General features: G+C 63.2%; 7 protein-coding genes across 7 annotated transcripts; 3 read left to right on the top strand and 4 right to left on the bottom strand.

Annotated features, from left to right (window-relative positions):
• Positions 1-1055: 1055 nt before the first annotated feature.
• EMIHUDRAFT_443255 (hypothetical protein) lies at positions 1056-2455 on the bottom strand. Its single transcript, XM_005779395.1, has 3 exons — positions 1546-2455; positions 1404-1468; positions 1056-1221 (listed from the first exon to the last, which is right to left on the bottom strand). The coding sequence occupies exons 1-3, from the start codon at positions 2410-2412 to the stop codon at positions 1083-1085; spliced, it is 1071 nt and encodes a 356-aa protein (XP_005779452.1). The 5' UTR covers positions 2413-2455; the 3' UTR covers positions 1056-1082.
• A 1037-nt stretch (positions 2456-3492) lies between these two features.
• On the top strand, positions 3493-4599 carry ECH4 (enoyl-CoA hydratase/isomerase-like protein; the record flags this gene model as incomplete). The annotated part of the gene is made up of 1 exon (XM_005779423.1): positions 3493-4599. One exon carries the CDS (start codon positions 3493-3495, stop codon positions 4597-4599), a length of 1107 nt encoding a protein of 368 aa, XP_005779480.1.
• Positions 4600-5423: 824 nt separating this feature from the next.
• EMIHUDRAFT_43480 (hypothetical protein) lies at positions 5424-6775 on the bottom strand (the record flags this gene model as incomplete). Its single annotated transcript, XM_005779394.1, has 4 exons — positions 5424-5885; positions 5987-6136; positions 6209-6286; positions 6497-6775. Coding segments are annotated over 4 exons (969 nt in total), but the record flags the coding sequence as incomplete, so codon positions are not given.
• A 1769-nt stretch (positions 6776-8544) lies between these two features.
• On the bottom strand, positions 8545-9832 carry EMIHUDRAFT_236100 (Hypothetical protein; the record flags this gene model as incomplete). The annotated part of the gene is made up of 2 exons (XM_005779393.1): positions 8545-9407; positions 9610-9832. 2 exons carry the CDS (start codon positions 9830-9832, stop codon positions 8545-8547), a joined length of 1086 nt encoding a protein of 361 aa, XP_005779450.1.
• Positions 9833-11769: 1937 nt separating this feature from the next.
• On the bottom strand, positions 11770-13197 carry EMIHUDRAFT_443254 (hypothetical protein). Its single transcript, XM_005779392.1, has 5 exons — positions 13061-13197; positions 12889-12997; positions 12740-12803; positions 11967-12100; positions 11770-11939 (listed from the first exon to the last, which is right to left on the bottom strand). The coding sequence occupies exons 1-5, from the start codon at positions 13189-13191 to the stop codon at positions 11808-11810; spliced, it is 570 nt and encodes a 189-aa protein (XP_005779449.1). The 5' UTR covers positions 13192-13197; the 3' UTR covers positions 11770-11807.
• A 3251-nt stretch (positions 13198-16448) lies between these two features.
• Positions 16449-17344, top strand: EMIHUDRAFT_457226 (hypothetical protein; the record flags this gene model as incomplete). Its single annotated transcript, XM_005779391.1, has 3 exons — positions 16449-16780; positions 16862-16975; positions 17058-17344. Coding segments are annotated over exons 1-3 (726 nt in total), but the record flags the coding sequence as incomplete, so codon positions are not given.
• A 5877-nt stretch (positions 17345-23221) lies between these two features.
• Positions 23222-24373, top strand: EMIHUDRAFT_236095 (hypothetical protein; the record flags this gene model as incomplete). The annotated part of the gene is made up of 2 exons (XM_005779390.1): positions 23222-23768; positions 23970-24373. 2 exons carry the CDS (start codon positions 23222-23224, stop codon positions 24371-24373), a joined length of 951 nt encoding a protein of 316 aa, XP_005779447.1.
• Between the last annotated feature and the right edge of the window lie 3606 nt (positions 24374-27979).

Genomic DNA, 27979 nt, shown 5'->3' with positions numbered 1-27979 from the left:
GGCGCCACCTCAAGGAGCCTCTTGCACGCAAAACACCCGCTCGGTGACGCCTGAAGGGGGGGCGGTGCAGGGGGGAGAAGATGAGGGCGTCACCGAGCGTGTGGTGCTGCCGGGAAGTTGGTGGGCGGGGCACGGATGCACCTCAAATACGAGCGAGTAGCGGGAAGACCGCCCGCTACTCCGGCGGGAGAGTGCTCCCCCGCCGCCCCCTGGGTCACCCCGAGTGACCTCGCAGCCCACGCCGTGAGGCGCTGCTGTCAGGGGGAAGGGTGGGGCGCGTGCGAAGCCGCTGGGAAAAGACGGCCAGGAGCCCAGGAGCGGCCGGAGCCGGCGGGCGCCGCCGCCGTCGCCCAGCTGGCCCGCTCTGCACGGCACGTGCGCGCGCGCGCGCCAAAAGCCCGCTCCTGGGTCTCAATGGGGCTGGGGTCGAAGAGGAACACGAGGAGGGCGAAGACGAGCACCTCCGAGGCGCTGGCTTGGTCGTTGCCGGACTCGACGGAACCTCTCGCCCGAGGAGGTGACGGCAGGCAGAAGTTTTTCTCCTGCGTAGGCGCGCGAGCGAGCGTCAGCGCGCCGAGGGCCATTACGTGAGAGAACGTGATCTGTGGCCGCGCGCACCGGGTCGGCCAGGAAGAGCATCGCCGAGGGAAGCGACGAGCGCCCGGGCGGCCCCGGGGAGCGCCGCGTCCGAGCCCCAGGTCTGCCCAAGTACCTATCCACCATCTCTGGACATGTTCAGGCCAAGCTGCCATGGCCGACTCGGGGTACCCCGCGCCACCCGGGCGACTCGATGGCCGCCTCCGCGGCGGCGGCGTCCGGCTGCAGCTCCATCGCCAGGGCCAAGCAGTCAGGGCCCTGAGGCCCCCAAGCAGTGCAAACATCCATAGCTTCCATGCCTCGAGGAGCGATCTACCGGTTGTCACCGTCATCCTAGACGCCGAACGAAAACGCCTCTCAAACGCCTCGAGTGGTCGAGATTCAGTTTGGGTTTGGGGCTTGGAAAATCAATGTTTTAGTGGACCATATCCCCCCCTACTAAGGGTAAGGCGCCACCTGCTTTTTTCTCCTTTTCAGCCCGGCTCCTACGCTACGCCCTCGTACACCACCCTCTCCGTATCCTCGCATTTCGGGTCCTCACGCGCGGCCGCGATCCAGTGCGGCGCCTCCTGTCCCACGCCAGCTCGTATCCGGCTCCACATCCCGAGCGAGTCGTTGGCAAGCCTGCAGATGCGATACGGGGCCGGCTCAGTAGCGTGGGAAGGAGTGTGTGCGCGCACTCCACACCACACACACACACACACACACACACACACACACACACACACACACACACACACACACACACACACACACACACACACACACAACGCGCACACACACACACACACACACACAACGCGCACCTCGCGCCGATCCTGCTCTTCGCCGACAGCTGCTTGCTGAGCATGCGAGTGATTGTGCCCCAAACCTGTAGGGCAGCGGGGTTGTAGCTGGTTGAGCGTGGGCTGCGCGCAGCGGCGCCGCAGGCACCGTGGCAGAGCACACCAGCGGGCCCGCAATGAAGAAGAGCCAGTCGATGGCGCGCTTTGGCGCAAAGGGCAACGGTGGCAGAGCAGCAAAGTCGATCGCGTAGCGGATCTCAAGCTTTGTGCCACCCCGCACGGGCGTGAAGCGAATCGCAAGCGTCCCGTCGATCGGGACCAGACGCAGCTTCCGCGCCCAAGGCGGCAGCCTGGTCTTTTCGATCTCTGTGTCGGTAGTCGCATCGACGTGAAAGACGCCGTCGTTTGCAAGGCGGTCGATGTCAGCTTGGAGGTCCAAGACGGCACCAATCCGTGGCAGGGGCCAAGGCAGGGCAGCCTCGAGCACGCCAGTGAAGGCACACGCCTCCGCGTCGAGCGCGAGGAAGGCAGAGCGCGGGACCAGAGGGTGCCAGGTCGGCAACAGGTCCACCTCACCAAAGATGCAAGCCATCTCAGCGACCCCGTGAGGGGCGGTGGCCTCGATCCTGCACTCGCAGCCGCCACATCGCCCTTGCGCGCATCGACCTCGAGTGTACACTTGCAGGCCGTATTTGGTCCCCACCCCCGCGGATGACACCAACTTCCAGCCGCTATCGTCGCCGCCCTCCTCGTCCGGGCCACCGCCGGGAGCGAAGCTGTGTCGCGCAGCGTCCTGAGTTGCAGCGATGCTCATGACCTTGCGGCCCGGCCTCCAACTCGCCGCGAGAAGGGCGGCGGAGACCGAGAACAGGAGGAGCAGGGCATCGACGGCAGCTAGCACATGCCACGCTCGCAACTCGAGCTCAAGCTCGACGACGTCCGAGTGCGGCTCCGAGTACGGCCCATCCAGTGCGATGTGGGGAGGATATTCGTAAATCTCTCCGACTCCGACGAATGTGGCGGCCTCCATTGTGTGTAGTGCTGCCAACCTTGAGGCCAACCTTGAGGACTCGTCTGATTTCCTTCTCGGTCCCTCGAATGAGCGTCTTTTCTTTTTTACGTTTTGTCGCTCTCTCTATCTGAGATTTTTGTTTGGGTCGAGCAGAGAGAGAGAGAGAGAGAGAGAGAGAGAGAGAGAGAGAGAGAGAGAGAGAGAGAGAGAGAGAGAGAGAGAGAGAGAGAGAGAGAGAGAGAGGAGAGAGAAGAGAGAGAGAGATTTGGATCATTTGTTTTGTAGGTATTTGAAAACCAACAAGAAATCGCGACTCGCACAGTCTCAGCGATTTGGACTCGGCAGCAGCAGCTTGTCAGCACTCTTCAGCCCGTCTGCCGAAGCTGGGCCTGGCCCTGGGCTTTCCGCGTCTTTCGGCACCGCGTCTTGTGCTTTCCGCGTCGATGGATGGCGGCACCGACCGGCGCAGACACCACCGGAAGTTCAAAAGGACGAGAGAGGACTTAAAGGAAGCTTCTTCTTTTATAAATAGAGCAGGCATCTCCAGGAGAGATGGGCGACGGCCGACGCACGAACACAGAGGCACAGTGCGCACCCCGCCCCGCTCGCAGGGGGCTGGCAGGGCGTGCATCACACACACAGGGACTGTGTGACTCCTTCCTCGGGTTTCTGGGACTCTTGACGAGATGTGCTAGTCGCTATTCTCCGACGATTCCGACATGACACATGTCTGACGGGCAGTTCGTTCGGGCTCGAGTGAGAGCCGCGGTCGCGGTCGCGAGCGCGCGGGGCCTGGCTAGGGCTGCCGGGCGTGATCTCGCTCGACCCACGCGCCGGAGCGCGAGTAGTGCTTGATCAGCCGGGCCTCGCCGCAGTCTTCCAAATTCTTTTGTATGTTTCAAGAAAGAAAGAAAAGCAGGCAACCAGGTTCTTCTTTCTTTCTCTTTTTGCTCGAAGAATTCTTTTGTACCCTGGTTTGCCTGTGATAGTGCTAGCACGCGCCAGTCCGCACCTGTGTCGAGCCTCTCTGCTGTGAGAGGGAGTTGCTGTCGTTATCACGGAAGAATTCTTTTGTATCCTGCTTGGTGTCCGCCTGATATGCGTCGGTCCCTCGGCAGTGCACGGCGACTACTGGTGGCGCGCCGCCTCCACACGCGGCACGAGCCCGGCGCCATCTCCATGGACACGGCCGTCCTCGAGTATGCGGTCGACGAGGAGGCAGGAGTCCTCGACATCCAGCACACGCGCACGCCGCCCGAGATGCGCGGGCAGGGCGTGGCCGAGAAGCTGTGCGATGCGGCCTTTGAGCACGCTCGCGGCGCGTCGCTCCGTGTCCTGCCCTCGTGCTCGTATGTGAGCGACCGCTATCTGCCCAAGCACTCCGAGGCGCAGGGCATCGCGGTGAGGTCGGTCGACAGCGCGACGCCGGGCCTCTGCATATGCGTCTCGTGGCTCGGCGTCGCGAGCCTGCGACTCGTCGATGCCAGGCGGCGCAACCCGCTGACTGCGGCTCTCCTCGCCAAGCTCCAGAGCTTTCTGGGCGCGTGCGCTGCCATGGAGGTGACGCACGGCGGGCCGCTGCCAGAGGTGCGCACCCTCCTCCTCGAGAGCACAGGCCCGGTCTTCAGCTCGGGCCACGACTTCAACGACTTCCACGAGGCGCCGGCCGCCGAGCAGCGGCGCGTGCTCGAGATGTGCGCCGACGTCAACGCGCTGCTGGCCGAGGTGCCGCAGGTGAGCGTGGCGGCGGTGAGCGGCGCGTGCGTGGCGGGCGGCGCGCAGCTGGCGGCCTCGTGTGACCTCGTGATCGCGCGCGACGACGCGCGCTTCTGCCTGCCCGGCGTGCGCACGGGCGGCTTCTGCCACACGCCCGCGGTGGCGGTCGGCGCGCGCGTCGCGCCGCGCAAGGCGCTCGAGCTCGCGCTGCTCGCGTCCGACGTCGACGCAGTCGAGGCCGAACGCATCGGCCTCGCCAACTCGGTGGTCCCTTCGGCGGAGTGGGCGAGCGCCGTCGAGCAGACGGTCAACCAGCTGGCGCGCACCTTCAGCAAGTCGGTCGCGGACGGCAAGCGGACCTTTTACCGCCAGGCAGCCGCGCCCGCCCTTCGTGACCGGTACGCTGTCGCCACCGACACGATGGTCGACATGTTCTCGTCCCCAGCCTATCAGGAGAGCATGGCCGCCTTCTTGAGGCGAAAGGAGTGAGCGGAGCGCGGCGCACACCGAACACCGCGTTGGTTTATACTTTATTGCGTAGTGGCTACGGCTTTAGTGCGCGGTGTGCGGAGTGCGCGTACACGCTACGTATACACAGCGGGGAGGGCGTCAGCAGCTCACGAAAAGCACTATTATAGTCTATTATAGCATACACACTCTGAAATGAGGGGAACCGTCGTTTTTTGATTCGAAGCTGGGCACAAGCTCGACAGGCGAGCAGCAATATTGTGAGAGATTGGGCCCTCGCCGGGCGCACGTCGCAATGCCCGTGCGCCTCCCCGCACCTCACCTCGAAGGTGCGTGCGCGCGGGCCGCGACGACCGGAGCGGCTACCTAGGCGGGCTGCTGGCGCTGCCTCTTCGCAGCCGCGTCGCCCTCTTCCGGCGCCCTCTTGACGAGGTCGTCCGAGTCGGCAGGCGCGGAGATGATGTCGCCGCTGTCCATGGTGATCTGAGGAGGGGCGGGTCGGCGCTGGTCGGCGCTGCGGCGTCGGCTCAGGAGGCGGACGGGGAGGGTGGCGGGCGCAGACCTGGTAGGGCGCAACCATGCCTGGCAGGGGAGCGGGAGGCGAGGTGAGGCGAGGGCGGCGCTCCGGCGGGCGCTCGCGGGCTGTAGCGTGCTAGCGGCCGGCGGGCAGCGTCGCGGGCACGGCCACCGGGGTCCATGTCATCCGATCGCCACATGAGCTGGGTGATCGTGCCCTTGACGTAGCCGTTTGCGTCGGCGTCTGGGTCGCCCGCCAGGTGGCACATCACCCGGTCGCCCACCTGGAAGCGGAGCGCCTGCAGCTTCTTCTCCAGGTTGGCCGGCGTCGCGAGGCACGCCTCGAAGCGCGCCTTGAGCTCGGCGGCGTCGAGGTTCTTGCCGATGAAGACGAGCTTGCTCTCGCGCGGCTCGTCCTCCTCCCACGGCTCGGTGAAGTCCCCGTTGAAAATCATGTGCACCGCGTGGTAGACGAAGCGCTGCTCCGCGTGTGCGATGTGCAGCACGCCCTTCATCCGGTAGATGTCGGCGCCTTGGGTCTTGAGCATCCCGCCGATCCAGTCCTCGATGGCGGCAAGGTCGAGCGGCGTGCTCTCCTCCGTGAGCGCGACGCTGCTCACCGAAGTGTCGTGCTCGTGCTCGCCGTTCGTGTTGAGGAACTCGGGGTCCATCTCGATGACGCGCTTCAGGTCGAAAGCGCCGATGTCGAGGACCCAGTCGGGCGACACCTCCGCCTTGGTGCAGCGCTGGACGGGCGCCTGCGAGTTGATCGACTTGAGCCGCTTCTCCACCTGCCCGACCGCGAGTCGGGGGACGCGTCAGCCGCGCGTCCGCGCGAGCGGTCGGCCGCCGCGCCGCGTCGCCGCGCCCGCTCGAGGTCCGCCTCGCTCACGAGGTCGGTCTTGTTGAGCAGGATGCGGTCCGCGAAGGCGACCTGCTCCACCGCCTCGTTCTCGGCGCCCTCGGGCTTCTCCTCGTCGAGGTGCTGCTCGATGTGCTTTGCGTCCACCAGCGTCACGATCCCGTCCAGCCTGGCGAACGCCTTGACCTGCGCGGCGACGCGGCCCGTGAGCCTCGAGAGCTCCGGTGGCGAGCGCGACGCGGCTGCGCACACGCGGCGCGCCTTATCGTCGACGAAGAAGGTCTGTGCAACAGGCGCCGGGTCCGCCATGCCGGTCCTACGGACGTGCCGCTGAGATGTCGTGGACGCCGCGTGGCACTCGGTCGCGGCCTTTGCCGGCGCACGTCTCAATGATGATGCCGTCGAGCTTGAGCGTGCCGGCCTGGAGTGGCGGCTTGGGTAGTGAGAGGCTTCCCTGGTACCCCGTGTTGCGTGATGGTGTGAGAGGCGGCAAGAGAGGAGAGAGGTGGCGGTGAGGCCAAGAGAGAGAGTCGCCTTGACACGCTTGGCGAGCTTCTCGAGCACGACGATCAGGTCCTGCCGGACCGTGCAGCAGATGCAGCCGTTCATCATCTCAATAATGTCCTCGTCGGCCTGCATCTTGGTGTTCTTCGACAGCAGCTCATCATCCACGCCGACTTCGCCAAACTCATTCTCGATGACGGCAATCTTCTTCCCGTGCGTTGCGGTCAGGATGTGGTTGAGCAGGGTGGTCTTGCCGCTTCCCAAGAAGCCTGTCAGGACTGTCACTGGGACTAGTGGGATGGAGGAATCCGCCATCTTAGTGCACAGAGGGTGCACGACTCCCGGCGATGCTGGGGCATGCACAGAGGGTGCACGAGAACCAGGTTCGTTGTGAAGAGCTGGGGCGCGCCACCCAAGAACCTCGGTGTGCGGATCGGCAACGGCGCGACGCGTCGATTGACGATCTATGCTTTTGACCCATCAGTCTCCCAACATGTGATATTAGTCAAAGAACTCGCTTCACGGCGGTCCGCACGTGAGTCCCGCGGCGGCGCGCCGGATGAGAGGCAATGCCTCTCCACACTCCTCGGGAGCACACACACGGACATGCAGCGCGCACGCGGCCCAATGGCCGTGCACGAGCAACAGCGCGAGCGCCGCCAACCGCACCGACACTTTTGACCGCGTGCCGCACTTCCCGAATCCCTTCACACCCCACTGTCGCGCAATGTGCCGGCTCGTGTGCGGCTTCTGCCACGCCCACTCGAAAGCGAGCGCATCCCTCTTCGAGGAGAAGCCACGCACAACGAGCAGAATGCGCCACGGCCGTCCCGCGGCGGGCGCGCCACCTCCCGAGAGCTCGCCGTTGTGCTGGCGCAGTCGTCGGACGGGGTCGGGGCTCGCGCCGACGTAAGTCCTCCGACCGCTCTCGTCTCGCAGGAAGTAGACGCGCCACGCCGAATCCTACTCCTCCTCGTCCTCCTCCTCAGCCTCGTCGTCGACGAGCGCGTTGCCGTCCCGCTCGTCCTCCTCGTCGCTGTCTCCGTCCTCCGCGTCGAGATCCACCTCGGTGACCGTCGCGCCGAGCGTGCGGAGGAAGTCGGCGAGGGTGCCAGTCGAGGCGGTTTGGGAGGCGATGGGAACCACCCAGGCTGTCTTGGTGATGCTCTTCGGGCCGTGCGGGCCGGGGAAGAGGAGGTCCGCGTACTCGACGTTGTCGAAGTGGGTCTTGACGTAGTCCTTGACGTCGTAGGTGTTCTTGCCCATCATGACGTGCGAGGGCGGGAGCAGGCCCTTCTTTTTCGTCTCAAACTGCGTGGCCGACTTGGCGAGCGTGAACTCGAGTGGCATGACGGCTGGGTTGTCCATGGGCGAGACGTCGAGCTCGGGGTTGAGCCGCTTCGCCGTCTCGCGGAGACCAGGGGCGGCGAGGACGGCGGCGTGCATCTTCTTCGCCAGTTGCTTGCTCGGCGCGCGGACCGCCCACAGGCCGAGGTCCTTGAAGTAGCGCGGGTTCTGGTTGAACATCTTGTACATGAGCCGCTGGTACGCCTCGTTCTCGTCATACACCGGGTTGATGAGGTAGAAGACGCGGCCGGTGAGCTTGCCCTTGTTCTTATCGTTCTTCTGGTGGACGGCCAGGTGGAGCCTCGCCTCGATCGGCTTGCCCTTCTTCTTGCCCGTGCCGCCAGTGACGGTGGTCGCGGACGACGGCAGGTCGCTGAAGCCATCGAAGTCGGCCAGCGTCTTCTTCGCCTTGCCCTTCTTCTTCTCGCTCGAGGGTGGAGGCACGGGGCCCGGGCTCACGACACCGATCACAACAGCGCCATCCTCCCCATCGGACTCGACGGCGGGCCGCCGACGCGGCTTGGCACTGGCACGTGGGGCCTTTGATGGCATTGGGCGATTGAAGTCAGAACCCTGAGCAGAGAGGAACGCGCGCCGGACGGACCAATAAGAGTTGTGCCAGCCCAAGATCGTTACATTCCAAGAATAAAATAAATCAATTTGGGAGATGCGTAAGAAGGTCACATAAGAAGGTCACAGGTACATGTGTATTCACTGCGAGATGCTAAGGAAACATATCAACCGATGTAGTATAAAAGACCAAACAAAGAAATCGCTCTCTTCTCGTCTAAGAGGTCGTTCCCTGCGCGCGATTGCTTCGAAAACCCTGGCGCCTCGCTGATGAGCGAGAGCAGCTCGTTGGGCAGCTGCCGGTCGAGCACTAGGCTGCCATTCTGGCAGCAAATCGACGGGTTCGTGACGGTGAAGCGTTCCGCGCCGCAGTTCATGCACACATCGCGCTGCTCGAAAAAGTTGATCGGATGCGCGGCCTCTAGGTTGTTGAAGCACGTGGCGTTCTGCAGGCACAGCCGGCGGTACTGCACACCCTCAGCCTCCGACGGGCATCGTGGGACGCGAGCCGCACCGACGGTGGTGGGAGCGGCTGCCCACGAGCGCACGTTATACTCACGCGTCCTCATCTGGCCTGAGGAGGAGTCGCGGTACTGGCGCGGCTCCTTCTCCATTGTAAACGTCTCAAAGACCGCGAGCGTCGGTGTCAGCGGCGTGCGGCGTGCGAGGGCCGGCATCCGATCCAGCAATGGCAGGCTTTCACGCATGGCTGGCTGCACGCGCGACGAATCCAACGCCGTCGTCTCGCACGGCAGCAGCCGGCCTGCGCCCTCGACGTGGTGGTCGCGCTGCCCAGCGTGCAACGCACGGTGGCGAGCGAGCCGCCTCGCCAGCCGCATCCTCTGAAAGGCCTCCCATGTGGCATCCGTCTCGGACAGCTCACGAGCCCATTCACGGTACGCCCTCGCGGTCTGGAAGAGATTCCGAGTCGGCCGAGTCAGCCCGGTGAAGTCTCCAGCCTCATCTGACCGATTGATACGCTCTCGACCCACGAGGCCATTTTCGTGTGCCCACGCGAGGTGTGGGTCGCCTGCCAGTGAGCGAGGGACGGGCTGAGCATGTGCGTACCGGGTCTGGGCGAATGCTGTGACGGGATGCGCCCGCATCTGAACTGCTGCTCAATGAGAGCCAGCAATGCGGGCGCCACGCTCAATGAGCCTGCTCGGTTTACCGAGGCCGTGCTCTTCGAGCCGACGGCGTGGAAGTCGTGCGAGGGCTATGTGTACGGCGACCGTCACTCTGCATCGCCCGCCACCGCAGCTCCTCCGCCCTCTCTGCCTTTGCCACTCTCGCATCGTAGTCGTCGCCATCCGGCCGAACCCACACGCCTCGCAGGTAGTCCCAGTCGCATGGAACGCCAGAGACGGTCGGGGCTCTGGCTCGGGGCCTGGGAGTGCCGCCGGCAGCACGCACAGCGTTCAATGCTTGGCGCCGCTCCGTCCGTGCCGACGACATTTGTAGATGAAGGAGGCAGGTGGCCAATAGCGACCTTCGTTACGAAATGTAGCGTTACCGGGAGGTCTCCAAGCTGTCTTGGGTGGTAAGAGAATTGACGGACGCGCGGGGCGGCTACTGCCTGCTCCAAGTGCAAGAATTTTACAACAAACCTCCCTCGCACGACACCACAACGCACTCTCTCACATGACAAGCGATCCCACGACAGCGACTCTGTCTGAGGGAGGGAAGGGTGTAGAGATAGAGGATGTAGAGTGTACAGTGGGTTGCGGGCATTAAGAAAACGTGGCATGAAGAAACCACGCCGAGCGATTTCCGCGAAAATCTAAGAAACCACGGCGCGCCGCAGGCGCGGCCCCGAGAAAAGGCCAGACACGAGTGTGAAAACGGGAGCCTCAGCCCAAAATTTCTCTTCGCCTGCGGCGCGCGCACTTGTCACTATCCAAGTCTGCGGTGCTCTGAGTGGAGTGCGAGTGGATGGAGGCGTGTGTGCGTCTCCCGTCATCCAGAGAGCCGACTCGGCGGCAGACTCTGGCATCGCCCTCGCGGACCGCAGCTTACCTCTTACTTACCTAAAAATCCTTCGGGCCGGCTCTGGCTCTCTAGGTGTGAGTGTAGAGTTGTTTGGCTTGAGTGCCGGCCGGAGCTAAGAAACCACGGCGTCGGGTGGGTGAGGGCTGTGGAAAAAAAATTAGAAACGGCGGCGTGCCGCGGAATCCTGTTTTCTTAATGCCCGCAACCCACTGTAGAGCGCTGTGAGCTGTATAGAGCTGTAGAGCGCTCTGGAGCGCTGAGAGCTGTAGATAGAGCTCTAGACTACATCCGGGACGAAGCGCCTCCGTTGTAGAGCGATGTATGTAGAGCGCGATTTTGCTGTGTAGAGTTTGTTGTAGTAATGTAGAGGCTCTACAGCCAAACCGCCGGGAAGGCAGTGACTCAAAGAGGTCGAGCCGCGCTAATGGGGTGTCTCCGAGCTTACTGGAGCTCTGATGGACGGCCGCCCTGACTATCACTGACACACACAGAGAGTCACTCTTGACGGCACACAACACCCTGTAACTGCGTCATGACCAGGCTGCCATGCGTCGCCGGTGCCGCATTCGTCGCTGTGCTTCTTTAGCAGGCGGTGGACTGTCGGCTGCGAGGACGGTCGCATTTGCGCGAGGCGAGGCGATCATTGTTGAGCGTTGCATGCGCCATGACTCGCGCCAGCGCGTGCGGGAGCTCCTGGCTGAGCGTTGAGTCCAAGCGAGTTGCGCTGGCCACGATCGCTACGCCGAGCCGAGCTGACGCGCCGAGGCGCCGGCCAGTCGCAGCCGTGAGGCATGCCACAGCAGCAGAGGCACCTGTCACCCATTGGGCGGGCAGACAGAAGGCCAGGGCAGCACTGGCAAGTGCAACGCGCCTCATGTCGGAGAGCGACTGTGCCTCGTTCGCCGCTTATGATGTAGAGTTTGTTGTAGAGATTTCACGTTGTAGAGCGCCTCTACATCGCTCTACAACGCAGGCGCTTCGTCACGCGGCGGATGTAGAGCTCTACAGCTCTACAGCGCTCTACGTGCTCTACAGCTCTACAGCGCTCGTCTACACTCTACATCCTCTACACCCTCCCTGCGGGGACTACATGATCCGTCCGTTGTACATTCTACATACCTCGTGTGTGTGGAGAAGTTCACCTTTCCTTACAGTACCTATAGCACGTACGCAGCGTACAAATTTTCTTACCAAAAAGATCGCCCCGCCCCGTGGGTGGCCTATAGAGTGGGTGGCCGGACACGCGCCACACGCGTTGTCCGTGCGAGCGAGGGGAGATGTGGGCGCGCGCCGCCGCGGCGCGCGCGCCGACCCCGGTCTCCCAGGCGTTCTATGCTTATGGACCACAGTGAGGTGTAGAAGTTCACCCCGCTTCAAACCACAGGTAGACACGCGTGCACGCACATGAAAAATAGTTTGGTTCGCCAGCGGCGAGCGGCCATCACGACAGCTCACCCAGAACTGTGAGCAGACCGTCGCTGACGTGCAACGCTCGGACATCAAAGGGAACGCTCTCACCCACGGCGGGCATTGCGCCATCCGCGAACCCGTTCGATCCGCCCCCGCCCCCGCCCCCGCCGCCGCCGCCGCCGCCGCCGCCGCCGCCGCCGCCGCCGCCGTCCTCCCCGCTGCCGCCTGCCGGGGCGTCGCCCGCCGCAGCGTCTGCTGCGGCGGTGCGGTGCGGTATAGTCACATTGACGAGTCCGTGGGCGAGCAGCGCGAGGTGGTCAGAGCCTGCGCGAGAGCGGGGAGGGGAAGGCTAGGTACACGTGCCCACACAGACCGGGCGGCGGGAACACGTCTCCAGGCACACAACGCGGGGTCGCGAGGGCCAGGCAAGCCCTCGCTCCTCAACGCCCAGACAGGCGGGAGCTGGCGGCATGGCACTCAGGCAAAAACACGACCCCGGGCCCCAGAACGCACAGCACAGAGGCGCGCTGAGCCCGCCGCCGACGCACTGCCACCGCCCCACACGCGCGCGTGGCTGCCATCAGACAAATGCCTCAGAGTCATCAGCCGGCGGCGCGGGTCCCCCCAGCGCCGCCTCTGACTCGTCATCTTCTGGTCCTCCCCTGGCGGGCGTGCATCTCTCCCCATATCTCCCCATATCTCTTCATAGCTCCCCGTCTCTCTAGCGCCGCGCCGCGCGGGTGCGACAGAGCGCGACGCGCTGCAGGGTACCCGCCCCTCTTCCGCCACACAGCCGGGCAGCCGACGCGCGGTGTTTAAGGTGATCTGGCCATGGCCGGCGGTGTCCAAGGCGGCGTGGCCATTGCCGGCACTCGGGCAGCTGATGTGTGGTGTCCAAGGTGATTTGGCCATGGCCGGCACTCGGGTGTCGCTTGCCATCTCTTGCCATCTAGCTGCGCGCGCCGTGGCGGAGGACGGTCGCCTCCATCCGCTGGCCGATCTCGGGCGCAAAGACGAGCAGCCGCACCTGCCACCCGAGGGCCACCCGTCTCGGATTTGAGAGAAGGAGAGAAGGAGTGGCCACAGGGTGGCAGAGGCATTGGAGCCGGCGCCTCGATGGGCACAAACACAACGGGCGCATCGGAGGAGATGACGGCGAGGTCGCTCTTGATGGCCAGCCGGTCAAACATCAGCGCCACCCCGCCCAGGGACGTGTTGTACCTGCAGCCAGCACCCGCGCCGGTCAGGGGTGGCCGGCAGGGAGAGCCGCAGAGCGTCTCGCGCCGGAGCATCGAGTTCCCGAGCTGCTCGCCGATGCCAGCTCGCACGTCGGCGAGGTGGGCGGGGCTGAGCTGCATGGAGAACTTGCAGTGGATCCACTTGAGCGAGGAAGAAGCCTCGCTGGGCGCAGGCATGTGGGGCCCAACAGTACCGCACGGCGTCGTGCCGTAGAAAGGGTGATGTACCAGTGTTAGTGCCAGTGCGCGCCACCCGTGCCCAGAAGAGAAAGAAAGAAAACGCAGCGCCATCCCGTGCCCAGCAGTGCGTAGAATTTGTAAAAGAGCGTCTCGCGGCGAAAAGAGAATTGAGAAATCTTAAGTGCTCCAAAGCACTACATCCCACGACAGCGATTGTGGGGACTACATGATCAAGAAAGAACCGACCGCGGCCGACTCCGCCACCGCGGCCGCAGCTGCTGAGCTCTCCAGAAAACTGGTGCCTCATATGCTGCCTCCCTGCGGATGCTGCCGGCGAGCCTGGCGGTCCGCTGTACTACAAGGAAGTGCTGACTCGATTTCTACTCGAATTCTTCTACCCCCACGACTCGGAACGCGAATGTGACAGGACCATCGGGTCCTTCAGCCTCCAAAGCGGGATCACCCGAGAGCAGCTGAGCCTGCCTCTGGCCTCGCCTCCCTCTCCTTCAGGCATTCGTGGCATCCTATGGGTCGTCCAGAGTATCGACCTCTGGCTTGTCAGCCGCCCCACCGAGGGCACCATGAAGTACAGCGATCGCCATCTCGCTGGCCTCTCCGCAAGGCCTCCCGACCGCGTCGAACTCACGGCGCGGGCTCTCTCGGCTACGGGACCGGCCCCAGCTTCGGCTGAGGGCTGACAAGCTGCCGAGCCCAAATCACTGTGAGAGTCGTGATTTCTTGTTGGTTAATAAAAATCTCTCTCACATGATCCGTACGTGAAGGGTGGAGGGGCCCGCCCGCAGAGCTAGGCGGCGTGGGCGCCCCCCACTGGGGCCGAGGATAAGAGGACGTCTGCCGCTTGCTTGTTCTCGACGTCGTTGAGAGAGAATTTTTTAGCAATACCAACAACTCTAACACTCACACATCATTTGGGGCCTGCCCTGTTCACGCACGCGCGCGAGACCGTGCAGACAGGGTTGCCAGGTGAGAGCGAATGGCGCGGTTCACGCCTCGCACAATAGAGAGTAGAGAGAGAGAGATGCGCTCTGCTGCATGGTGGGACATAACAGAGCGAGTTTTGTTTTGTGTTTCGTCGTTGACCCATTTGACAAAAACAAACCTCTCTCTCCCATTTGGCACCTGCGTGTGGTGGACGACTGGCACGTCCTGATAATTGATAACTTGTTTGGACTCGTCCTCCCGGGGATGAGAAGAGTTCCAATCCAAGTATCTTCCACCGGCGGGGGCCCACGCAGGCTAATGCAGCGCGCTCACGCTCGCATGGCTGCCTCTCGCGACGACCCAAGCGGGCGAGGATCCGGGCTGCTGGCACTCGTCGCCAAGCTCCGCAGGGCAAAGGAGAAAAACCCTTCGGCGTGGCGTGAAGTTACCGAAAAGCTGCGGAGGGTGGTGGTGGATCATCAAGTCCGCCCAGCGGCACCGGATTCGATGGCCCCGCCCGCTGCTATACCACCGCCAACGCCGGCCGCAACATGCATGGACACGCCGCTGTGTTTCGAAGACGGTCGCATCCAGACAGCATCGACAGAGCGCGTCTGTGATTTTCTGCGCTTTGCAAAGCAACCCAAGAATTTCCACCTGCTTCTGAGACCATGCGCAACAGGCCTTATTGTTGCTAACTCGTCGCTAGGAGCGCATCAGTCGTGGCAGGCCAGCAAGGTATTACTCGTGTTCCCGTCATGGATCCAGAACTTTGGAGAGTCGGTCATGCGCACAGCCTCAAGGTTATCAAAAGGGTGGGATACTATTGTTGTCGTCGACTGGTATCGGAAGTATTCATTTTTGCTCGCCCCATTTGCAAGCCACACCGCGATTCTTAAGCCACAGCGACCAGGCTCAACGAGCCTGGTGAGTGCACGGGGCTGCTATCGAAGTGTGCGCGTATGTGACATGGCCGCACTGCCTGCTGTGCGAGACGTGAACTTGCACCGCACCATGCGAGAGGTGCTTGCACCGTTTGGCCACCCAGTGTCACTTGATTTGTCCCCTCCGACAAAGCTGCGGGTAAGCATTGTCCGGCGAGCGAGCAGTAGGCGGCATTTGCACATTCGAAACCTCATAGATTGCTCGACTTTGTATGAGTGCAATGAATACAGATTCACCAATCTCTCCCTTGCAGCATCTGTCTTGGCGACAACAGACATTTTCATTTCCATTCATGGAGCCGACATGGCCAATGCTTATGCCATCAAGCCTGGAGGTAGAGTCGTGGAGATAATGCCTGTCGAGGGGTACTGGGAATGCGACTGCACCATTCATCGTAAGTACTTCACCGAGGCGACGCACGTCTCCGTTTGGTCAACTAATCGCGTCAAAGGAAAGTTCGTCAAGGGCGAAAAGGGATCTTCCTATCATCAGAATCTTGTTATCGATTGGGCGGATATCGCAGGCGCTATCACTTCCGAGAAGAGCACATTTGAGGCCCGCAGCTTGCAAGTTGCACGTCACGCAACAGCCGCAAAGTAGTGACCCCAGCGTGCTGAAATGTGTTCTCTTCGGCGCCTTGGTTGTGTGTATTGATCGGCGCTGTATGCATGTGTATGCTGATGTCTGACACACTGCACATGGTTAATCAACAGTGTCTGACCAACCGTGTTTGACACCAGGCATCGACAGGCACGCTCTCGCGCCGCCCGATGATTGTTACTTAATAATTAATTAATTAATAAGTAATGACCCCACCCGCCGCCGCGCCGCGCCGCCCTGCGTCGCCCGCCGCCGCGCCGCGCCGCCGCCCGATGATTAATAATTGATAATTAATACCCGATCATTAATAATGTGTGTGTTTGTGTGTGTGTGTGTGTTTGTTTGCGCGATGGCAGGCAGGGAAGGGCACAGGGCAGCCGCGAGCGGCAAGTGGCGTCGGCGACGCAGCGAGGACACGATGGTGACGCCCACAGCGCAGCGTGCGCGGCAGCAGCGCCGCCGGCGGCCCCACGCCGCATCAGCGGCGCTCTGAGTGAGTCAGCCTGCGCTGCACAGCCTGCTGAGCACGCTCCCGACGAGCGGCGCGCTATGCGGGCCCGCCGCAGGCGACGCGGGCCGCAGGCGACGCGGGCGGCGAGCCGACGTGCGTGTCGCAGTCGTAGGAAGCGCTGGGAACCCGCCTTCTTACGGAAATAAAAGAAAAATGCCGCGAATCGTACTCCCTCCCCTCCCGCCCCCTCCCTCCCTCGAGTACCTGGGTAGTGGCCGACCGACCACTCTCTCTTAGCGGCGCGGGTGCACAAGAGCATACATGGCCTCCCTGCGCGCCGAGCCCTGCGAGGCGCCGACGGTGCGTGCGCAGCGGCTGCACCGGACGCTGCAGGACGCCATCTCGGAGGAGGAGGGGGCGGCGGCCGAGCTCGAGCGCGCCGAGGCGGTGCTCCGGCGGGCGGCGGCGAGGGCCAAGGCGAGCCGGACGGCGCTCGCCGAGCGGCTCGACGAGCTGGCCAGCAGGCCGCTGACGGTGACCGTGCTGGAGAAGACGCTCATCGGCGTCACCGTCAACGCACTCCGCAAGCACGCGACGCCGGCCATCGCCGCCAAGAGTGAGCGGCTCGTGCGCGGCTGGAAGACGCTCGTGGAGGGGAGCAAAACGTGGGGCACGCTGGCGACGGGCGGCGCTGCGCCGGCCGGCGCGGCGTCCTCCTCGAGGGCCGAGGCGCTCGCCGACCGCGTCCTCGACGAGGTGCGCGACGAGGACGGCCGCGTCGAGCGGCGGCGAGCGCACCCCGACTCGCTCGAGGACGCGCTGGCGCTGCGCGAGGCGCGAGAGGTGGCGGCTGCCCCCGCCGCGCGCCCGCCGCCCGCCGCGCCGCCCGCCGCCGGCTCACTGCGCCCTCCCGCGGCGACCACAGGCGGAGCGGATGTGGGAGGAGCGGATGGGCGGCGGAGGCAGCGGCGGGGGAGGCGGGGGAGGCGGCGGCGGCCGCGGCGACGGGCGCGACGAGGCGGCTCGGCGGGCGGCGGCCGAGCGGCTGCGCGAGCGCTACCGCTCGATCGAAGAGGCGAAGCGCAGCCGCGAGATTGTCGTCGAGGGCGGCCCCGCGAGGCCGGGCAAGCAGCCGCGCACGGCGGCGGGCGGCCGCCCCAACCTTGTGCAGCACAAGAGGGCGGCGGGCGGCGGCGGGCCTCTGGCCGCGCAGCGGCCGCCGGCGGCCGCGGCGGCCGCGCGGAGGCCAAACGGCGTGTTGTCCAAGCTCAAGCAGCAGGCGCACAAGGTGCGGCAATGAGCACCCTCAACAAGGCGCCAGGCGAGAGAGGGGTCCCGTCTCGCCCGGCCAGAGAGAGCGAGCGAGGTCTGGGCGTGGAGCCCGGCTTTTGGGAGGAGCAGGAGCGCCCCGGTCCCACGGCCCGTCGCGCCGTAAGCGGGATGATTGGACCCACGGCGGCGCGGCACCCCGTGATTTGGTCCGTATTGTGGCGCGCGCAGGCACTTGGAGCACTTGACTCGCCCTTGGAACACTTGGAGAGTGCAGTCATTAACCTCACACCCAGCGGGGAGCTAAGAAGCGCACCCAGCGGGCCGGATGCTCGGGGGCGGGCTACGGGCAAGAGAGCCCTGAGACCCCTAGGTCGAACCCCTGGGGGGGTGCGCCCGGTGCCGGCGGTCGCAGGCGGCAGAGGTGGGAAGGGGGGCCGTAAAGCGTAAACAGAAAACACACGGCTGCACACGCGGGCGGTGTCTCATCCATGCGGTGCTTGGTCTGCGCTTTGGGTTTCCCCCAGCGGCGGAGCGCCCCCTCTACTAGGAGTGCGGGTGGGGAGGCCCTAAATGCTAAAACGGCGGTAGGGGTGGGGGTGCGGGGGTGCCGGCGTGCGTGCCGCTGTGTGGGGGGGTGTCGAGGGGTCGGGAGGGCGAGAGCCGAGACCGAGAGTGCGGACCGTGACCTAAAGGGGAAGCTTCCTAGGACCCTCAGAGTTGACCAGGGGTTGTGCGCTGGGCCTGTTCCCGGGCATTCACACTATGTTCCTGAGATAATTGGGCGATTATATCCAAAAGGGATTTCATCCCTTTGGATTGGAGATTCGTGTTTCCGTTCCTTTTTGGTAAAACGTATACAGCTGACGCGATGCGGCCCCTGCCTAGCTTCCTGCTTCTATGCGGGAGCTATGGCGGGACCCGCTATCGAGTATGGCTTATCCTCCCGGCCAGTGCGGCCTCGACTATTGCATCGGCCGAGGCCGACACCACCATCGACACATGACAGCGTCGACCGTCATGGCAGCTCCAACATGTGCGCTGCCATGGACAAACTTGCACTCTATATGCCAGCCACCACCTGGGCGCCTGGCATGTGCGAGCACAACCCCAATCGAGCCGAAAGATCTGAACAATGGGTCCAGAACAGGCGGTGCAGCGCGCGAAGCGCGCGCGATCTCGTACTTTCAAGGCTGGATCCGGCCATTCCAAGTGGTATACCTTTGAGAATCCCCAGCGTTCACGCCCTCCTAGTCACACTCTCAATTTCTCGACTCTCCAACACGAAGTGCTGCGATCGAGGTTCGCATTTCTTCTTTTTTTGGGCCCTGTGGGCACCCTACCCACCCGCTCTATGGGTCTACTAGCGAAGCTTAGAGCGCACTTGGAGCACTTGGAGTGCAGTCATCAGCCGCACATCCAGGGCCGGGGGGCTGAGAAGCACACCCAGCGGGCCAGATGGTTGGGATCGGGTTGCGGGCAAGAGAGCCCTAGCCCTGGGGCCAGGCCCTGGCTGGATGGGGGGTGGCGCGTTCGCACTTCGCAGGGAAAGCGGAAAGGGCCGCCGTATGTAAAGTAAACACGGTTCTCAGAGGGTTGGTCTGCGCTTTGGGTTTCCCCTAGCAGCGGAGCGCCCCCTCTACTCGGAGCTAATAGACACCAGACACGAACACGACGTACTTGCAGGCGACCTTGGACGGGGTCCCGTGTTTCTTCGCTCGCAGTCGCTGATGGTACGCCGCCACGCGCACAAGCCGCGGGTTCGGCACGCTGAGCAGACGCGCCAGGGAGCTCGCTTTCTGCCCGCTGCCGACCGGATGACGCATCTGGTGGGCTCTCGAGGCGCGCTTGCTGCGCCGGCTGCACCAAAGGCGGCGCCCTCGGCGCCCTCGCGGGGCATAGCAAAGCGAGACGGGCCGAGCGAGGCGCAAAAGGCGCGGCAGCAGAGAAAAAAGCAGCGGCGGCGCGAGCGATGGGAGGCGAGCCTCGCCGAGCGCGGCGAGGCGGTGCGCCGGAGCGAACTCGGGCCAGGCGAGGCCGCCGCTTGTGGTGGCCGAGACGCTCCAGCGGCGGGGCGGAAGTTGAGCAAGCAGGAGCGAAAGGACCTTCGCAAGGAGAAGGCGGCACCGAGCACGCGGAAGCTCAAGAAGATCTACGAGCAAGAGGGCCTTCCGGGAGCGAGCGATGATGGCGAGGGCGAGGAGGACGACGACGAGGGCGAGGAGGACGAGGAGGATTGCGAGGAGGAGGACGACGGCGAGTATGCCGTTCGCCCCCGGCGCGCTCGCGACGGCGAGGCGGAGGAGGGGGAGGAGGAGGGGGAGGGGGAGGGGGGGGAGGAGGAGGAGGAGGACGACGACGACGACGACGAGAGGCTGCCCTCGGTTGTGCAACGTTCTGCCAAGGCCGAGAAGCGGGCGCGAATCAAACGCGAGAAGCGGGCGGCGCGGGCCGCGGAGAAGGCAGCAGCTGCCGCAGTCTCGGGCGCAGGCGTGTTGCCCACTGCCGCGTCCAAGCCGAAGGCGAAGCCCAAGGCCAAAGGCAAGGCGAAACAGGACGGGGCCAGCAGCAGGGTGAGTGTTGAGAAGGTCCGATTGTGAGAGCTCTACACTTTTGTGCCGGCCGGCGGCGCGTGCGGCAGTCTGCGCGAGGAGCAGCATCGGCTCTTGCAGCGCCGTAGCGAGCGCGCAGCAGTGCAGCGCGAGTAGCATACTAATTCACACAGCCCTGTTATTGAGAAGAACCAATACGTCTAGACCGGAGGGCGTACAATATGCACGTGCATGTGCATATGTGCATGTTCATGTTCATGTGCATGTTGTTGTGCATGTGCAGAGTTGGACCGTTTCATTTATTTATTTGGCGCTGTGCGCTGTGAGAGGTTGGATGCGAGCCCTGGAGGGGCCGAGCGTTTTTGATCTCTCGGTAAGTGGGCGCCCGCCCGCCGCCTCTGAGGGGGTCGGGCCCCCTAGACTGAAAACAAAAACAAAGTGTAGAAACCGTCAAAAACAGCCTGCGAGAGCGGCGCTGCGCGCCGCCTAGAGGACGACGACATCGAGGATGTCATGTTGCGCGATGGCGTCATCCATTTCGTCAAGCCACCTTCATCGTGACCGTCGCCACCCTCGCCACCGTCTCGCCTACGTCGCCGCCGTCGCCATCGTCGGCCTCGCTGCCGAGACGGTGCTGCTGCACCTGACTCAACTCTCCCACCCCCCTGGCTCCTATGCCGACGTGTCCCGTGCTCCCCCGTCCGCCGATGTCTCTGCTGCCGCCGGGCGGAGCTCTGCAGCGCGGACTCTCCTCGCCGCCTTCGCTGCCGCTGCATCGCTGTCGGCTCGTCATGTCTGTCTAGGGTCATTGGGGGCGTGCCATCGCTCGTCTCTCTCTCTCTCCCGGGGTCAGCTCCAAGCTGCCGTGTCGGGACGTCGCCCCCTCGGCTCCCCCCCCCCCCCTTCCGCTGAACGGTACTGCACATGCTGCGCGTTCTCGCCTTGTCCCAGGAGCCAGGTGCGTGTGTCTAATCGTAGTGGGGGCCCTGGCCCCCCTCTGTTTTCTGTTTTCTGTTTTTCAACACGCCCGCCCGCCCGCCACCCCGAGGCGGCTCGGCCCCCCACTTACCGAGAGATCAAAAACGCTCGGCCAGGCCCTGCCCCGGCTGGGGATGGGGCGAGACTACCCGCGGGCCTTCTTCACACGCGACACGGGCGGCATGGGCACGAGTGTCGGTACACGGTACACCAGCGGGGCCTCCTTCGAGTACTTCGACTCCACTCCCCCCCTCGAATCCTCCCCTGGGGAATTCTTTGCGTCTCTCGGGTCTCTCTCTCACTCTCCACCCATCCAGCATCCATCTCTCGTCCGGCCTGACCCACGGCCCGCGCTCAAAGCGAGGAACCTCATGTTCATGTTCACATCCATGTCCAGTCTCCCCCGCGCTCGCCTCGATCGTCGAAGTCCTCATCGATTCGAGACCCGGATCCTCTTGTTGCCCACATGCCCCCGGTCCGGATGGCGCTCGAACTCGTCGTTGAGACCTTTCAGCTTGGCGATCATGTCCTCGCTGAAGGGGTTCCGCAGCATGTTCACGTCGACGGGCGCCGTAATCACGCAGTGCTGTGCGGCGTAGCGAAGTGCCTCGATCACCACCTCGCCCTCCACGTCGCCCCATCCCAAGTCCTGAAAGAAGACCTGTCACACACGGTGAGTACGGAGTGCACGTGAGCAACGCATCCACTACATGCACATGCACATACAACGCATGCGCGCAAGGGAGACCTCGTCGCAGTTCCCAGGTGCGCCCCTCGCGGAGACATACGGCTCGGCGAGGCGGCCCTTCGCCTCGAACGCGCCGACGAAGCCACGGCGGTACTGCTCGACGACGACCATCATATCCGCATTCGACGTGAACGCGAGGCGTCCATCGGCCACCATCCGCTCCATTGCCTCACAAAACGTGTCCGGGCTCAGCGGCGGCTCGCGGCCGGCGGGAAGCTGTGCGAGTACCGTGTCGTGGCCGGATCTCACTCCCCGACTCTGCGCCATCGATCCCACTCTGCCCGCTGCTCCCCGCTGCTCCGCTATCGCCACTGCTCTCCACTTCCATCTGAAATCCGTCTCTCTTCGCATCACTGACTGCCTGATCGACTGACTGGCACAAAGACTGACTGACTGACTGCCTGCCTTGACCCCCCACCCTGAATCTGAAGTCCTTGCTTCTCTGTCCACCTTAGCCTTCTTTCTGCCTGTCCTATGCCCAACCCGCCTCCACATCTCCACCTCTTCATCGCATCCGCTCGAGTCTGATTCTGAAATCTCCATCTCTTCGCTCTGATCCTCCTTAGCCTGCCTCCTCTCCTCTTTCACCCGCCGATTGCACACACACACACACACACACACACACACACACACACACACGGGGAGAATGTGAGGGGTACGGGGGCGAGGGCATGGAGGGGGAGAGGAAGAGCAAGGGCGAGAGGGGGCAGGGGACGGGTCGCTGGCATACTAGGGGGGGGGGAGGGTGGTGGGCGGCGACCGCCGTATACCGTCCTATGGCGGCGAGTATCGCTACGCCAGGGAGGACAAGGACGTCGACGTGCAGCTGCTGCTGTTCGAGTGACGAGTCGTTCGGTGGGTTCGGGAAGGGGGTCCGCGAGATCCTCTGGAAGGCGGCGAACGTGCTGCAGAACAAACTGACGCGGGCCCGGTACCTCGATGAGGTGACTTGGACCACCAAGAGCTGCTGGGGCTTGAGCACTTGAGCACTGCGGACTGGATGGGGTCGATTCCGCATGGTACGGGACCCCTCGATCGTCTCGCCCTCCCTCACCGGGGTGTTCATCGGGGGGGGTCATAACAAACACGGTACAGGATCGAGGTGCACGCTGCAGAAGCAGTGTCGTCCCCCCTCTCCCCGACGGCGATGGCGGTGTGACCGATCGAGCTACAAGAGGAGCTTGTTCAGCAGGCTGGGGCTGCAGAAGCAGCGTATCTCAGTCGTTCTTCACACGGCCATCGCAGAGCAGATTGTGAATGAGCTTGCCTGCGGCGAGGGCGGTCGAGTGCACGGAGCTAAGTGCCTCGCCGTCCTCGCAGGAGTCGCTTACATAGGCGGCTCCCGTGGTGTACCTGTGTTAGTGCCAGTGCGCGCCAGTCCCGTGCCTAGTGTCGTGCGAGGGAGTCTTGTTATAAAATTCTTCTCTTGTGCGAAGTTTCGTTGTAAGCTTAACCCCCTGGGGATATAGTGATTTCTTTTGTCACGGTGGGGAGAGTCAGCGACTGAAGGCGGCGGCGGAGGAGGAGGAGGGATACGTCGGAATGCATGTCCTCATCGCTGTTGCCAGCCTCCACGGCTCAGTCGGTCCACACGCCAAGGCTCCTCCGATTCCCGTGATGGGCGTTCCCGTGATGAACGGCTTGACGCTCCTCGATCAACTCGTGACGAGCATAGACCACCCAGTGCACAAACTCGTCCTCGTCCACAACCTGGACGACGGCCAGCCGAATGCGGAAGTGTGCGCGTGGACCGCACGAATGAAGAAGTCTCCGCCCAACCATGTCAAGCAGGTCTCGGTTGTCACATACCGTGAGAACCTAGGGTGTGCCGCAGCTTGGAACACGATCATGCTACAGAACCAACAGTCGCCGTGGTGGCTAATCGTGAACGCAGACGTCTCCTTCAGGCCTGGCACGCTTCGAACGATCGCGTCCCACGTTTGGGCAGGGCTGCTGGCTTCCCCTGGAGGACGAGACCCAGTGTGCAACTGGCTGTTCCACGGCTGGAGCGCCTTTGCTCTCGCCAACCGTGCCCTTCACCGCGTGGGCACCTTCGACGAGAACTTTTGGCCTGCCTATTCGGAGGACTGTGACTATCAGGCGAGGCTTGAAGATCCCTCACACAAACATACATGTCCCACCATCCCTCTCATCTCACGTGTGAAGTACACATCGGGCGGGGGCAGCGGGGCACGCACGCGCAGCACTCAGGCGAGGGAGATTTCGTATCAGAGTTAGATCGCTTTTACTTTTATTTAGGCGAGGCTTGTCCGCTCCGGTTGCAGGTCAGACAGCTCCCTCAGTCCGATCAACCCGGATCGGTACCCTCGCTGGGTCCACCCCCTGTTGAAGATCGTGTCAACCCTCACGGGATCGGTGTCTATTGCGCACGAGACGAGCTCCACGTTCAAAGCGAACTCCTCGAGCCGGCTGCATCGCACTGTGAAAAGTGGCGAGAACAACAACGACTATCTTAGCAGCAAGTGGGGCACGAAATTCAAATATTGCCAGGAAGGGCCTCTGCAGACAAACGCGACGGTCCCAATCCGATGGCGTTTGGATAAAGCAAGGCGCCGCAAGCGAGGGGGGCCGCCGCGGTGCGTCGCGTGTGACGCGCATGGGCGCGCCGTGAGAGCGGGGCAGCACGTTGTAATTCAGGACGACAGCGAGCAAGCCTGCGGATCCACGCCTTGATTCGCGTTTCGTGCGTCTAGGAGCGGTGGTATCCGATGCACGAAGCGTTCACCGGCGCAACGCTGAGCTCTCCCTAGCATGTGGTGTGGCTGTGGGCAGAAGTGCGCCCCCTCCCTCCCCCCCCCCCTGGAAGCGATGTCCGCCTGCTCCATGTGTGCCATATCAGCCGTGTGGCGGCCAGGGGAGTGAGGAGGAGAGAGGGGAGGGGGGGGCGGGCAACGCAACTTCATACCACGGTATTTTAAGAAAATTCGGCGACGGGCCGAGAGGTGCGTGTTGCGGTTCTGTTGCTGAAATTCGATTGTTGCCTTTTGTGTTAATATAACAGCTGGCCCTCGACTTACAGCACTCGGATGTTGAGGACCGCCGCTATTTTCCTCTGGGGGCCGCCCCTCTATCTACGCCGGGGAGGCGTTTTTTGGGCTGGACGCAAGCCAGTTTAAATTCGGGGCCCACTCCGCTGCGCTCCGACCCAAATTTTAGGGCCAGTAAAGGTGTTGCTGCGCAAAAAGGGGGCATGCCATCTCGCTCGCTTTACTTGGACAACCTAGTACAAATCTTTATCGTTCAACGCTTAGCTTTAGCTCATGTGACAACTGGATGTGCTGGTGTTTAGCTGTGGTTGCACCACCTCCCCCCAGCGTCGAGCCAGCCAACATGTGGATGTGGAGCCCAACGTCAAGGATACCGGCCGGGGTGTAGGGCTGGCCACAAGTCGAAGAATGGTCGCTCGCTCTGTTCCGATAAGCTGAAGTCATCACGGTGGCAGCGTAGGCAAGAACCAGCAACAGTTACTCTCATTACTGAATGAAGAAGAGAGAAGAACGGCACAAGCGGAATCGAATCGCGAGGCGGCGCGCACACTCACGTTGTGTCTGTTGATCGCTCTCTCCTCTCTCGAGACCGCTCCGCCGCGCGGGACGCGGACGCGGACGAGAGCTGCCGCCGGAGAGTGCGCGGAGAGGTGACGCATCCCGACGGCGCGACGGCATTAGACCACACGAGACCGTGTCCAGAGACGGTGACGCACGCACACCACCGTGCACGACCGTGACCACGGCGGCCGGGGCACCGTGCGTAGGGCGTAGGAGCGTAGCGCCCCCTCAGGCCCTCACGCGGCGTGGGGACTGGAGGGTCGGCGGGTCGCCCCGCGCGCCGCGCGCGCCAACTCACAACCATGATTACAATTTTCATATATGGATATATATGCACCAGATTACCAGAACCGCGATCACTATATCCTATATGACCAGCTGCAGCCCTTTCTCTGTGCAACTACGCAATAGAGAGGCGTCGCCTATATCCGTCTTCCCCCGCCGCTCGCGCCCGACATGTGTGCGACAAGCCGCGTCAATCGCGGCGTTTTTCGGGCGCGAACTTCGCTGCCGCCACGACACGGAGCAGAGCGGCAGAGGCGGAGAATGGCTGCTGGGGCTTAGCTTGACTTTTGCTACGCTGCTCTCAGCCGAATCGCAAGGCCTCACACATCGCACACTTCGATGGTTCCGCCGTTCGACTCCTCGACGTGGCACCTCCTCTGGCTCCGCGCCCGCTGGCCCCGGTCGACGTCGAGGCAGTGACGCGCAGTCCGGTTGATTCTCGCCGCGGCATCGGGGGCCACCAACTTGTGGAGCGCCCACGGGCAGCGGCCGCCCGCCGCGAGCCGCTCGAAGATGGCATTCTCTGCTGTCCCCCATACGTACAGCTCCGACCTCGAGCGCGCCACATCCTGCGCGCGCCGCGTCGCGAGGTACGAAAGGTTGGCGGAGGCGAGGAAGCGCTTGTTGTCCTCGGCCCGCACCAGCTGCACGTCCGCCAGGTTGTGAAGGCAGGTGGCGAGCCTCCAGTCGGCGGAGCCGCAGACCAACTGCTGTGCACACTTCGCAAACGCGCGCGATGGCACGCGGTCGAGGAGGCTCTTGGCGATGAGCACGCCGGTGCCGCCAAAGACCGAGTAGCGCGGCGCCGAGTAGCGCGCCGTCCCATTCTCCCAGTCCAGTACGAACGGCGGACGTGGCCGGCCCGTTAGCTTCGCAGGGCAGGCGCTCGTGGCGGAGAAGCAGCAGTCGCGTGGGCCAGCGCGCCGCACGGGGCAGATGCAGCACCCGGGGGACCAAGGGTACACGCCGTCCGCGCGGCGCGGCTGCGGGCAGTGCGGCGCCGTGCGGCAGCTTGTCTTGCTCTGTTCGGCCCACCACGATGGCCTCGCCCAGCTGCGGCGCCTCTCCTTGCGCTCAGCGGCGGTCAGCGGCGCGGCGCCCTGTGGCCGCGCCGCCTCCTGCTCGTTGGAGACGGCAATCACGAGCGGGCGGCGCGGGTCGTATGTTCTGGCGTACCGTTCGAGCGTCGAAGGAAAGACGAAGGCGTCCCCGTCCACCACAAAGACCCACTCTTTATCCGGGAAGCTGGCGTTGGCAATGTGCACCGCCCAAAGCATGTTTGCGTCCGCCACGGTCTTCCAGATGCCCTCGACGCGATTGGTCCCGCTGACGTGGATTGGGCGGTAGTTGGCTCCAAACTCACCCACGGGCTCGTCAGGCACATACACAAAGGGAAGTCCACGCAGCCACGTCTGGCGCCACAGATTGAGATTCTGAAGCTTGCGGGCCGGGCCGAAAAGCGCGTAGCCGATTCGGTGCCGTGCCTGTGGCGGAGACGCGTCGTGCATCGAGTGGAGCACCTCTTACAACCCAAGAGAGGGTTTGTATCTGCCCAGGTCTCTCTCCCAAAGACCGCGGAGCCTGGGCGCTGGGTTGCTGGTGTGGCGGAGGGACGCACGTTTCAGAGTTAGCGCGTTGTAAAATTCTTTCTTTAGGCAAGGACAATATAGAGTGGTGTGTGTGTGTGTGTGTGTGTGTGTGTGTGTGTGTGTGTGTGTGTGTGTGTGTGTGTGTGTGTGTGTGTGTGTGTGTGTGTGTGTGTGTGTGTGTGTGTGTGTGTGTGTGTGGAGGCCTATTTCATGAAGTGGCAATTTTTCCCCCTTGAGGATTTTTCAGAGGTACACGTAAGTAAGCTGTGTGTGGAGTGTGGTCGCACCTACCTCAACCTCTCACAGACCAGCGCACAGCGCCATAGGATGTATTTTCTTCTCAATAACAAGGCTGTGGTCCGATCCGATGCCGCCAGCGTCTGCCGAATTCGGCTCTCGGGAAGGGCCTTAAATCCACTCCACTCAGAACACCGCAGACTTGGAAATTGATAATTTCGAAATAATTTCGCCGCCGCAAGCGAAGAGAAATATTTTGAGCTGGGGCTCCCGTTGTGTCTGCCTTTTCTCGGGGCCGCCGCGCCTGCGGCGCGCCGTGGTTTCTAGATTTTCGCGGAAATCGCTCGGCGTGGTTTCCTTGGGACGATTTCTTAATGCCCGCAACCCACTGTGTGTATGTAACCCCGACCGAGAAAGAAACCCTTCGGAGTCGCTCCTCATCGCAAATCAAACCCTGTCAGCAGAACCGCTAGTCGTAAAAAGAGCAACGACCTTCGTACACATATATTCTCCCAGTAAGCTAAAAGTACGTACATATAGAGAGAGAGTACACATCCTCAAGGCGGCCTAGGGCGCGGCTAGAACTAACAACACCGAACGACAATAACATGCCTAAGGAG

Source organism: Emiliania huxleyi, assembly GCF_000372725.1.
Source record: "Emiliania huxleyi CCMP1516 unplaced genomic scaffold EMIHUscaffold_230, whole genome shotgun sequence".
NCBI lineage: Eukaryota > Haptophyta > Isochrysidales > Noelaerhabdaceae > Emiliania > Emiliania huxleyi.
This window is presented reverse-complemented; position numbering and strand designations above follow the sequence as displayed.

Coding starts and splice junctions, on each gene's coding strand:
- EMIHUDRAFT_443255 (XM_005779395.1), bottom strand. CDS start 2,412: ATGGAGGCCGCCACATTCGTCGGAGTCGGAGAGATTTACGAATATCCT. Junction 1,469..1,545: donor TCTTCATTGCGGGCCCGCTG/GTGTGCTCTGCC, acceptor GCTGCCCTACAG/GTTTGGGGCACAATCACTCG. Junction 1,222..1,403: donor AAGAGCAGGATCGGCGCGAG/GTGCGCGTTGTG, acceptor TCGCATCTGCAG/GCTTGCCAACGACTCGCTCG.
- EMIHUDRAFT_443254 (XM_005779392.1), bottom strand. CDS start 13,191: ATGCCTGCGCCCAGCGAGGCTTCTTCCTCGCTCAAGTGGATCCACTGC. Junction 12,998..13,060: donor CTCGGGAACTCGATGCTCCG/GCGCGAGACGCT, acceptor TGCTGGCTGCAG/GTACAACACGTCCCTGGGCG. Junction 12,101..12,739: donor GGCGACCGTCCTCCGCCACG/GCGCGCGCAGCT, acceptor GCTCTCGCGCAG/GCTCTGACCACCTCGCGCTG.